Raw genomic sequence first — 13,414 nt, 5'->3', positions numbered from 1 at the left:
GTTTGCGTCGACGATCGAGAACTTCGTCGCCGTTTGAAAGTGTTCCAGACGCGTCGGTGTGGCAATAACGTTTATCGATAACGCGTTCCCTGCTATCGTTAGATATCCAATTAATGGGAAAAAACTCTGACGCAGGCTACGCGTTGTAAATTTTAGAGCTGTCAGAATCGGGCAAGTTTTATCGGCCGTTGGTACGATTTGTGAGTTTGAAATAACCGTGGTTTCGATCTACAAACGGGCACACACGGTGAGTGGTTAAATTCACGAAGACGTCGATGTTCAACAAACGAGGTCATACCTCGACGATAATTACAACGTTTGTTTGTGTAAGGACTCGGAAACCCGTTACGCCAGTCGCACAACGTCGAATTCCAGAGACGGAATTTTAATTTCTCAATCCTATTAACGCTTCGCTGCATTCTTGGCCGTTTCGCTCATGCATGTCGGTTGCAAACATTTCGTGTTGGTCGCATTAAACGCAACAACCGCCAGGTGGGATTGACCTCGCGTGTAGCGGTATTTTGTTTCAAGTGTTTCGTAAATATTTTACGATGGTAAATCCACGGCAATGCGACACTCCAAGCAGCCAGTTTTAAATTACGAGCTTCGCGCATGGTTGATACTTATTTTGATTAAAAATAATAAAGTTTAAACTTGTAGATATAAAAGCAGCAGGTTTGTTAATATTTCAATTTCGAAGAAGAGTTTATCGATACAATTTCAGAAATCGATATTCACTTGTTGCTAATTTTTTACCCGGTTGTGATTATAGCGGCAAATCTTTTACGTGAAAGTTTCGATTCCTTTCGGGTTTGATGCTGTTGCCGTATTTAGTGTTACTTAAAAAGGAAACTGTGTTCTGCTGTCATACTCCGCGTTGCTTGGATATTATGCAATCGAAGGTCCTTGCAATGTCGTTGCTTCACGACAAATCAAACATTGCAATTACATAAGGTCGCTCGAACGTACATTTTCCCATCACGATGAGGATCGTCGATGTTTAACGCTTGGTGCCTGTAATGGTTTTACTTAATCGTTGGTTCTCTGTGTTGAATATTAAAATAATTTGTGACCGCTTTAAACTTTGTTATAAAATATAATTTAGTAATCGCGACAATTTGAATATATTGCGAGTTATTAAAATGTTTACTATAGAAAACTTGAATACAGAGCATTGCGTAATCTTAAAAAGGTAAGAATCCGCGATATCGAGGCAAGAATAGCAACATTGCGTTTGCAGCGTGTTTCGAAATATGGCGCAACCAAAATTAACCGCGAAAATAGGGGACACGCGCGTGTATCTTTGCGCGAATAGGAAAACTCGCAACACCCACCGGGGCAAATAGGATTTTCCCCGTATTTCCGTTCGCGTCCTGCAGTCGAGGCGACCTGGTTCCGCTTTGGTTGTAGCCACGCATCCGCGTGGGAGTTTGTCAGAGTAGTTGGCGAGGTCGATCGATATCTCGAATTCACCCCCGCATCTCCAGAGAGACTGTCACGACCTCGAGGGTTGTTGGCCTCGTTTCAAGCCCCGCGGGGAATCGGTAAAATATACCCTGCTGCTACCAGACGACGAGGGCGAAGTGTTCCTCGCGGGTCACGCATTTAGGTTAGCCCTGTACGCACTCGAGACGAGTGGAAAGTGGCGTCGCCACTATCCGTCCGTAAAATTACACATTCGCGTAAAAAATATTTATATAGAAACATCGATCCCTCGAATTATCAACAAAATTTATATAAACCAGTGCATCTAAAAAATGAAGAATCGTAGAAAAAAAATTGTATTTTACATATAAATTCTAGTAGTTACAAATATTTTACCTTTCTCTTTTTACTGAAAGCACATTTCCAGTTGTAATTCGGAGCTTTCACGTTATTGCACTCGAGCCTGGTAAAAAGCTTTGTACAAAATCCATTAAAACGAGTGCACTCCATCGAATGCTGGAGTACTTTTTTTTTTGTGCGATTTGTTTGGTTCGCGATCGCAAGAATGATATCCTGGTTCCCGATTGGATCATAATTTTTAGTGGCAATTAATACGAGTTCTTGTTTTGTAACTCGCAACATAATTTACGAGGTTTAATACCGTTTTCACGGTTTTAAATATCTCGGGGTTTAGTCATTTGTACCGTGACCCCAGATTATTTGCTTCGTGCTCACGTTCCACTTTCGAGCGCATGCACGCATCGCGTGGACTTAAAATACATTGGAATTGGAGATGGATACGAATTCAGATCGCTTAATATACCGTGCTCGAAGTCTTGTGCATAAAGGTTACGCATAAATACCGACTGTTTCATCGCGCGTAATCGAAATCGATATGAATTTTGTTACAATGAGTACGAAATACATTATGGATTATTCGAATATTCTTTTGAACGTATCCACGTTCGAATATTGATTTCTTAATGTTTACAAAACGATGAAGACAAGTATCGTTATTATAATTAAATTAAAATAGAAATAAGGAGTCACTTGCTTTGGGGGAGGGCTAAGAGTGCTTCGTGGGTAGATTCGTCCCTGGTTAATTTTCTTTGTTTCGGGGTTCGGGGGTCCAGTGATCCCAGGACCCAGGGGCTCGACGAGATACATACAACCTCCCAGGGTTAAGGAGGGAAAATATCGATTATTCACGAACGTGGGGGGGCAGAGGGTCAAACGTGCCAGACCGGATACGTCGGTATTAAAGGTTAAATAGAATCACCATATAGTTTCGCACTTGAGGAGGACGCGCCATGGCCCGAACATAGACTATCCGACCTCAGACTACTTTGGTACATACGCGCATACTATTCGCCACTGGCATACCCCTTTCTTAACGCTCTTCTATTCTCGTGCTGCGGCAGAATAAAAATACGGGATCACGTGGACTCGCCTAACCGTCTCGGGATTCTTGCCAACGGTTCGCGAACCCGTTTTCCTTGTAAACCGACAGAACCGAAAGAGGCGAACGTATCTCGAAGCTAATCTTGGTAGCTATCGCGCGACGGCAGCAAAAGGTGCAAAAGTCGTTGGATGTTCGCTCCTGAGCTTAACCCTTTCCCGCTATACGTTGCTAGTCGACTCCTGGATACTATTTTCTTAGATTCCAGACCTAACCCAGACCGTGAAAAAAATTGACAATTCAGTAAATTACACAACTTTGATTCAAACTTGAAATTTTTATCAATACAATTTAATGGACAAAATATTAGTTGTGTTTTATTGAAATAAAAAATCGCTAAATTGAGTAATGCTTCGTTCAAGAATTTAAAATCAAATTTTCTAATTCAAACTTCAAATTTTTATTGATACAATTTAATGGACAAAATATTGGTTGCGATTTATTGAAATAAAAGATCATTAAATTAAGCAATGTTTCGTTTAAGAATTTAAAATCAAATTTTGATTGATACAATTTAATGGACAAAATATTAGTTGTGTTTTATTGAAATAAAAAATCGCTAAATTGAGTAATGCTTCGTTCAAGAATTTAAAATCAAATTTTCTAATTCAAACTTCAAATTTTTATTGATACAATTTAATGGACAAAATATTGGTTGCGATTTATTGAAATAAAAGATCATTAAATTAAGCAAAGTTTCGTTTAAGAATTTAAAATCAAATTTTGATTGATACAATTTAATGGACAAAATATTAGTTGTGTTTTATTGAAATAAAAGATCGCTAAATTAAGTGATGTTTTGTTCAAGGATTTAAAATGAAATTTTCTGTCTAATCCCAGGAGCGTCATCAAAATCTATCAGTTTATAATCTATCAGCTACGTCATCGTTTCGTTCGACGTCATATTTTTTTTAGATCGCGTCACAGAAAGGTTTCATTGAAAATTTCACCCACGATTGAGCTTTTTGCGTGTGAACGGTTTGAACGAGGCGCGCTAAGTATTGAAAATCCATTGACTGGTCGAGCCGAAGTAAATTTGATAAGATCGATACATTCTCCCTTTTGCGGTTGAATTCAAGGCCGCGTCACGGCGACCAAGACGAGTTCTATCGGCGAAGCCAGAGGTTTAACGATTGTATTTTGTGGTCGCGACCGTTAAGGACAATGGTCTATAAAAAGCCTACGGTTTGATCGATCAAACGCGTCTGTACATGAAAACTTAACGAACGGAGATTATAGAACAATATTCGTTTTATGCGCGGCGTTAAAAATAATCCGTGTATCTTTAGAGTGGTCTATTTTTACGATTGTATTACTAATGCATGCTTTCAGAAGCAGTACAGAGACACGTGAGAAAATATATCCCTTATTCGTGTCCTCCTTGTCGGCGCCCCGGTCGACTCACGGCGATCCTCTCGCTCTAATTTCAATCCAGAATTAACGACCGCGTGGGCACGGTTGTTGAAAAAAACAATCGTCGAACGAAAGCAGCTAATTTTCCCTGGAATATTTCGAATTTGTTTCTACAAACAGTCACGTTGATTGTTGCCCGTACTAAAATTACTTTATCAATTTTCCCGTGAATAATACATTTTCACGCGCATAATATTTCTCGCGCGTGTTTTCCCCGAACCACTTAAAAGTATCATATCGCAGGAAGCACAGAATTATTACAAAACAGTTTTCGCTATTTTAAAAATTACTAAAAAAAAAATTCAAAATATTTCTCAATCGTTCGTTTCTACGTAGTTGTATTAAATAGAAAATACTCAGCGTGTTCGTAACCAATGTCATTATCAATGCTCGTAATGCTCGTAAATGGCGATGTTAGGTAATAATTCTCGGGTTCATCGTTCGACGAGCAAACGCACACAAACGGTACCGGAGGAAATTAGGTCGTCGACGGCTAATGGGAATTGCATTTATTTTCGAGCCGGTGTGGTTGCGCTCGATTGCATTTAGTTGTGCAAATTGAGGCTGCGCCTAATTTTTTCTTTTACCAATGAAATTGCAGCCCGTTACGTAAACGTTTCATCCTACCTTTGGAATTACGGTTTCATGGCGTTGCGCCGCTGACGAGATAATCCGGCGAATAAATACCCCGCTTTTGTTCTCCGTTCGCTTTCTTTCTATCTATCAGCGGGATCGAAACGAATAATAGCTCTTCGCGAATTAAAATTCCAGAAATTATACTTTAAAATTGCAACCGTATATTTATTTTCGAACGAACGATATTTTATTCTTCGTTCTGTGAAACGTGTATTATATTTAAAAATCTCAAATCGTAGTTATTCGTATTAGTGAATCGTTCGAATATTAAATTTGGATCAGTTATACAGAGAAGAATATGAATGTGAATTATAACGGTAATTACAAAGCATTCTATCGATTCAAGGTCGTGACAGAATGTCAAAGATTTATATCATTGACACATTGGCAATTCGTAACGGGGTTTCATTATCACGAAGTCACGCGAAAGCCTTGGGTGGTATTCTTAGAAAAGAAAAGCAAGGTGGGAAACTAGTACATGATATCAACCACTGCCTTTGGCAAAGAAATGTAAAGAGTTACGAGAAATCTGAAGTTGTCTTATCTTATAGTAATTGCAGAAATGATTCATGCAGTTGAACATGAAATATTAATCAGTATTTTAGTTCAGTATAGCAGTTACGTGTTTACAAAAAAGTTACATGCCAGGACGATGAACCAATAAAGTTTTCTCTTGGGTTTAAAAATAAACATTTTTGTAACTATCAACGGGAATTTATGAAATGTTTAAATAATTCTATAATAGTGCCCTTGTATAAAATTGTAGTACAGTATTTCTTAAACGGTTGGTTGGAACTTTTTTCCTCCTAAAAAGTGATCGTAAAAATAGCCCTACAATTTCCTAGAAATGCTCGGAGCGTGTAACTCTATCTCGATCTTTCTCGCTTGCGCTCGCCGTTCCTTACGCTCGGTCCTGCTATCTGCAAAGGCGAGCAAGCATGAGAGATAACGGAGATCAAATTTCACCTACATATCTCGACTGACAAGGAACATCGCCCAATTCACAATCTCCGATTTTTATGAAATTTGATGCACAGATAAAGCATGGAAAAATATTAAACGACGAGTTTTTTCCACCGGCTGATATTAATATTCGTGGGATAAGAACCAGCTTATCAAAAATTATTTCTTACGATTTTACAATTCCCATAAGCATCTAATTTCGTTTTCTTGTTCTAATTCCAAAGTTTATCTTAACTTTTAACTTTCAATTTTTAAGACGATATTCGCCTCTTGTGCATGAATATCATACAATAAATAAACATATTAACCTCGTTTTGATGCGAATCTACATATTTTCCGTGCCATTAACCACTCGCATTCGTGTTCAGTTTTTGCTTTGAAACGACCTTCGTCTCGATGGAAACGATCTCCATCTTTATACATATAATTGCTGTATCTTTTTGCTTTTGATGGAATTGCTTCTTTGAGTGTATTTTTTGCTCCACTTCTTGCTCCATCTTGCCGCAAATGGAAAACTATGTACGTTTCTATGTCATAAGTTTTATCAAACCTGAAGATTGTCAATTGGACTTCGAGCTTTATACGTCTCAGAAAATTTGCATTTTCCTTCCTTCCATATTATTTCATTTGCTTCCACTTGTTTAAAAAAAAGTTGTACAAAATTTTCCAATGATTTACAAATACAACTATAAGAACCAGAATACAGTTTGGTACTTGAGCAGCCTCTTCTTAGGGGACAAGTGTCCCATCGAGATTACACAATCTGTTACGTTTGAAGTGACTTCGATTCGTCAAAATAACAGATTCAGAGCGTGTCCTGCAATCGTGGCGCGGCTTTCTTTCGCGGAGAAAGTAACAGTGCTCGTTTCGTGCCAAGGTGAGATCCACGGTGAAACTTATTACGCGGATGTCCTTCGTAGTTTGCGCCATCGTGTGCCATATACATACTGCGCGTGTCCATCGGCTATGATATATATCTAGCCGTCGGGGGGATTCCCAGCTCGGGTCTTGTTTACCTGAAGCTCTTTCTGGGATTCCTCGATTCCAATAATTGATTTTTCCTCATTTGTATGTTTCAGTTGTATCTCACCAAAACAACATGTCCGTTACCACATCCGTGCAACCTGCCACCGAGAGCCTTTCTCGCCATGGGTAAGTCCCTTCCTTGTTTACGAAATCTTAATAAAATAAATCAAAATAAAGCAACATCCACCGAAATTTATCCAAATTAATATCCCGATATTTAGTTACATTTTTAGAATTTTCACACTATTATTTTATCTATTTATGTATCATTAAATCGTATACTATTTTCACTTAAGAAATATTTAAAACAAGAATTTAATCATAATATGTTCGACAAAGAAAATAATAACACTGTTTCGTGTTTCATCACTTGGCACGAAATAAGAGAACCCGAAGCAACGAAACGTACCGTGTGGTGGCCCATTAAAATAGTTTGTTGCTCGTGAAAAGATTAGCCCACGCCAGATCGTTTAATCTGATGAGAAACGAAGTCGATATCTTCATTCATTTCTGAGAAAACAGCTCGTAACGCTTTATTTGGACCGCGCGATACATGAAACGCAGATAGCTACGATACTGTTTCGTTTTATCGATCCGCTTTCGTCGCAGCCAATTTATTTGCGAGAACCATGAAACCGTCTGATGGCGATTCTCCCTCGCCAAAGAATCTATATAACGCTTGGAACGGTATATAGCCCGAAGGTCTATTCGAAGAAATGCTCTTAGTGCAGTATTATTCGCAGCAGTCGCGTCGCTTTTGCATAATGCCCGGGCACGTGGCGTGTGGCGCCTTTGCTCGTTACGCCACTGCGCCTGAGAAACCACGAAGGACGTCTTTAAAAGCGGAAGCAAGGATATCTCGTAACAGACGTCCGATTTAAACCAGCTATTGTTTTGCGTCTCACTTGTAACTGCTTATAAAATCTCGCGTGGTAGAATTCGAGTCGTCTCTAACATATAAATAACAAAAAAAAAGTACGTTTTTAATAGATATTAAGGTCAAGTCGATCTGAGGAACTGATTTATTAATACTTGGGAGCGAACGGTATATCTGTTTATGATGGCCGCCCTGAAAGTGTCGCCGCAAAGTCGAAACTTATTTAGAGATCGCATTTCATCTGAAAATTACAACATTGATTGAACGCGACTTGGGTGGCGCGTGACCTTACGTCGTATTGCATGAACCTTGAGACGAGGGTGCGTTAAGGTCAAAGGGTGGGAAGGTTGCCTTCTTTTTTATCGAGAATACAAAATAGTTCATAAAGTTCAGTAGATCAATACGATTGAGATTTTCTAATGTTATTAAGATAAAAATGTAAAAAGAATTCTTCTAAAGTCTAACGAGTGTTGATGCTCTTTACTTTTGAAAGTTGTGTGTTGACATCCACGCAATATGGCGCCCAGGGTCACGTGACCTTTGTCTTGCAATGGTCCTGCGCACACGTACCTGCGCATATGCCTCCTCGGCGCTTCAGAACCCATCTTGCAAATACGATATTCTAATTGTTTCGAACGGCACGCGCGCTGACCTCGTTTATCGGTTCCATTTCTATTTTTCAAACGTCAAATATTTGTAAGAAGCATGTAACTGGTTTCGAAGGAAAGTTGTTCGTCATTGAGAGCGTGCGAAAGAATTCAAATTTCTTTTCTCCTCACTTTTCCTATTCCGCGCAAGCCCCGTACGGCCAGTCGATGATGATATTTTAAACTTGACTGCTAGATTCTTCGAATCTGATTTAATCTCGACTTTCTAGTCCGCGATGGGCCTTTCCCTTCATTTGAGGTTATATTCACTTTCCTTGAACCTTCTAAATCAATGCTGATACTTTCTCCATGACACGTTTCTATAATTTCGTTTATTACTTGGGTAACCTACATCGTTTTCAATTGCACGAATTTATCCGAACAACTATTTAATTACACGAGCGGAGAACTTTGTTCGTTATTTATTGTTCGAACAAAATTCGATCCATCTTGATTTTCACACGTCGACGTCAACGAGTTTCACGTCGCCGTCGCGTCGTTAACTTCGTCGCGGTTAATTAATAGTTAACGTAGACCGGAAATTCTCGAAATTACTGAGCGAGTTCTGGCGGGGAACGGAGAAAGACAAAGTGGCTTTATCCTTTAGCGTCCATAGTCGCGTTATTTTCCATTTAATGGTGCACGTGTTGCGTGAATTAATTTCACGCTCAATACGGTTCAAAGGGCACACGCGAACGTGGTTGCGTAACCCTAACTTCCTGGGGCACGAAAGTCTCGAAAAGAAACGGAAGAACGTGTTCCTCCGAAATGTATTCAAATTAACTTTCCGGCGTGTACATAAATATCACGGTATTGCGGATTCAAACAATTCGTTTCGACGTTCGCTGTCGATATTTGTTATTTTTATTTTATTATTTTAACATGCAAATAATTTTCCTTTGTCAACTTTAAATGGAGAGCAAAAAAGCTGTCGCGAGGTCACGCTGGACTTATGGCGCCACCAGACGTTCGATTGGCAAAATAAAACGGCGCGATATTCTACCAATTGGCAGTCACCCTATGTCAGTCCACCAATCGAAAGACTTTAACGCTTTATACAATTTTTCCCCTGTCTATTGTGTCGATATTCAAGAAAATGTGATCGTAACCTACGTGTAAATCAATTCGTAGAGTTTCTGTGAAGGAATTCTGTGTTACTATTCGTTCATGGACAATGTCCACACAGATACTACGCATGCAAACGCCATTCAAATTTTACCCTCGACATACTTTTTATACAATTTGTTTTCATTGAAATTTCATTTCTTGAACCTGGAAATTAGATTGAAATATTAAAACAACGTTTCCTAACCCCTAATGTAAACACAAATCGATCTTTGAAGTTCTCCAATAATTTCTTAACCAAGTAACATTTGCATGTTTGAAAATCTGGGGGAAAAAAGGGAAAAAATTTAGTCAAATATTAGGTAACAAATAGAACTAACTTATACCAACATTCACTCGGTTAAAAGTTTCGTAGCTAGATCAAGAATCATGTTTCACGTATCACCGCGGATAGCACGTATGAGATGACACGAAACTAACCTCAAAACTTCGTAATTATGTGATCTACGTTTCCATCGTATCGAAGTCTTTTATTTCTTCCATTATATTGCATTTAAGACGCGAATGAGAAAAATATACAATTTTTCTTTACGATTCCAATTATATTTAAAGCTTTAATTTGTAAACAAAAACGAATAGTTTCAAGAATAGTCTCTCTTACTTATTATGTAACATAATATTACGAATATTGTCGAATCTCATAAATCCTTTATATTGACATAATTACGCAACATTAAGTAACATAACCTCAAATATGTTGCGCATATGTTCTTAATAGTGCAAAAAATATTGCAAAAATAAATTGTGTCGCTAAAACGTATGCATTCGATCAAAAAGAGAAATTAATTGACTGAAGAATATATTTAAAACGTTACGTAACAAATATAATCCTACATTTGTTGATCTCTCTTCCCCCAGAGTTGACAACCCACAAATGTTACGTGCAACGTGTTACCACTCGAGTTCAACGTTCAATATTTTGGACAAATTTTTCCCCGTTCAATGAAAAAACCTTGAGAGCTACGCGTTAAATATTCAAATCGTATACTTTTGAATTCGCAATCTGTAATTCCAAAGGTGAAAAAGGAATTGATGACGCGGTGAGAAATACATTACGATTAGAATCTTCGCTGACATTGTCTCGCCGTTATCGTGAAACACACCTGTAGAACAAATATCTTCGTACTTTTTAATTTTATCTATTTCTCTCATCATTAAAGAAAATTTTTATTAAAAACAATTTTATTCATTCCAGAAAAATAGATCTATTTTGTAAAAAAAAAAAAACCACGAACGCGATTTCGTTTTCAATTTTTATCGCATCTTTGAAGAACGATTAATAGCAAAACAAATTATTTCGTTTAAATTGATCCGAGATCTCTTGGGCGCCACTAGTTATTTTTTTTTTTCCTTGTCGATGCCGTCAGTCTTTCCTAGATTTCTCGAATGTTTGCAGAGTATTAAAAAAGAGATACGAGCCGCTGCACATAAAAAAAAAATAAAGACAGTTTAGCCTGGTTTGCGCTCGCCGATTCCAAGATTTACGCGTCATCCTCACACATACGTCATTCTGCACGAGCGGCTTATTACGTGCTTGTTCACGTCGTGGTCACGTGAAAGGAACGTTTTTCTTCCTGATTTCCATACCTGCATATTTAACGCGGCTGCCACGTTAGTATCGCGCTCGTACTTCGTACATCATCCACCATTCTGTCTCCTCTGGTTGTCCCATTCCCAAGAACAATCACGTGAAAATTGATGCCGGATCATGTATGTAGAAACACGATAAGACAGTGGAAGAATTCAGTTCGACTGATATCCTTGCTAGATTCCTATCAGTTGATACGTTAATGACCCCGTTTATCTGCTGGTTTTTCCTTCTTTTTTTTTATGATAATCAGGTTGTTCATTGATAAACGCGAAATTTCACGCGTTAAGCCCCAAAAGAGATAAGCAGATGAAAATAATTTAAACGAAATCCTTTCAAAAAACAAATACAACTGTAATTAAAATTTAAGAATCTTCAGTTTTGCGCAAGGAAAATACGAATTTTTATTCGTGTGTAATAAAGACGTTAAATAAAAATAAATGTCTAAAATGGTCCCTTTGCTTTCTTTTGCGTATACTAGATACATAAGCAAACGTAATGGTAAAACTTTTGTGCCCCCACTGTGATTTGTGCAAATATACACGATTATATGTATCGGTCGACGCGAGCGGAATTCCCCCAAACATTGTAACGGTCGGTGTAAAAACGCAAAAAACAATCTTACATCGAATTCTTCCGGGTTTAACGGTCGAATGTGGCCAAGGTTGTTCCTCTCGATCAGACTCGACCTTCCAGAGAGTCGCGAACCATCAGAAAATTTATCGTTAATTTATTTGTAGTTGCTCGACGAGCGTTAGGAGGTTTTCGATAAGATTTTCTTTATAACTGATTATAGGGTATCTTCGCTGTTATCCCCTGGAATTTTACCGAGACGATATCTTCTACTGTTGCTTATTTTTTAATTTAAAAAAAAAAATATTCGTTTTATATAAATTATTCGAAGCAATTTTTAGCGATTAAACGTTAACGCTAATATTTTCTCGTAAATATCGCGAAAGCATTGCAAAACGAACGTTGATATCTTTATTAGTTTTCTCCGATATCGTTCCTTTTATATGTAAACTCGACGATAATATTCGACGACGTTCATTCTAATTCCCACTGCTTAACATATTTGCAGTTTAAAATAATTTTGCGATTGAAAACGTGCAGACATTGGGAATTTTCATTATTCGACTAATAAATTAATAAATATCTCGTAAAATTTAATTGAAAGTGATTAAAATTCTAAAATTCAAAAACTAAAATTTTTTGTAGTTTTATTAACTAAACGAAATTAATGAAAATTATAAAATAGACGAAATTATTATTTTTTATTTTAAATTTTTTTTAAATTTTTGTTTTAAAAATATTAATGTTGAATTTTTTTGTTGGATTGCAGGAGCAACATCTCTCTGTCCTGTCATAGTTTGTGCGGAAGTGTCGACGATGGCCTCCAAGGATCCCATCCACAATACCAGGATACGATCCTTACAATCGAGGAACTTCGTGCTCAACTGAACTCTTGCTTCACGTGAGTGTCGCAATGTTCACGATTCCTTTCTCCTCCGTCTCTATCACGCCAAGCTGCTGTTTCGGTCGAACTATAGTTGAGATGGTTAAAAAGGTTCGAGAAACTTCTTCCACGGAATTGAACCTTAACACGTTAAACCGTAAATTCAGTAAAACGAGAGAAAGAAACGGGCAACAATCCGAGAATTCGAAGCAGTTTGGCCGCACTTTGTAAAAGCAAAAATCACAATACAAAATTTAAATTAAAAAAATGATTTTCTACGCTTTAAATTCGACCTCGTTTTCGACTACCTCGCATCTGAATCGCGCTATCAGTTAGGACAATTAAATTTAAATGATATTTAAACTATAGAAAGCGAATTCAGTTGTTCTAACTGATAATCACAAAATAGTATTTAGATAGATTTAGAATAGGAAGAACCAGCCAAGCTATTAAATTCAACAAAATATCTTCGTTTTTTTTTTTTTACCAAAAATAATTCTAAGTAATATTGCAAAATATATGCATAATATTTTCAACAAAACGAAGACTTTTGTATCATTTGGTTTGCTATGGTTTTTAAATTGCACAAGTTCCTATGACAATTGGAAATAAATTAGTAATAAATTCGAAATAAAATGATCAAAATATTAAAAGACGATGTAATTTCAGCACGTTGCTTATCTGTCGCGTCAAGAACACATTCGTTAGCGTATTTTATAAAAGCTTGATAAAAGAAACAACTGATACACGCTATCAGAAACGATTAACCCGGCTGGCCCCCCTCCTATTTACATAATTT

General features: G+C 37.5%; 1 protein-coding gene across 3 annotated transcripts in view; it reads left to right on the top strand.

The window, feature by feature from the left end:
* Nucleotides 1–13,414, top strand: part of LOC122398492 (protein pinocchio) — a 70,020-nt gene that overhangs the window by 51,620 nt on the left and 4,986 nt on the right. For 2 of the 3 annotated variants that reach the window (XM_043398396.1, XM_043398397.1), the window contains 2 exons: nt 6,976–7,048; nt 12,502–12,633. In XM_043398396.1, coding sequence (XP_043254331.1) covers nt 6,976–7,048; nt 12,502–12,633 — 205 coding nt within the window. The remainder of the gene's footprint in view (nt 1–6,975; nt 7,049–12,501; nt 12,634–13,414) is intronic. The other variant, XM_043398398.1, reaches the window with a different exon arrangement.

The sequence above is a fragment of the Colletes gigas genome, unplaced genomic scaffold, assembly GCF_013123115.1.
Source record: "Colletes gigas isolate AHSC1104 unplaced genomic scaffold, ASM1312311v1 Colletes_gigas_Sc00011, whole genome shotgun sequence".
NCBI classification, from domain to species: Eukaryota; Metazoa; Arthropoda; class Insecta; order Hymenoptera; family Colletidae; genus Colletes; species Colletes gigas.
This window is presented reverse-complemented; position numbering and strand designations above follow the sequence as displayed.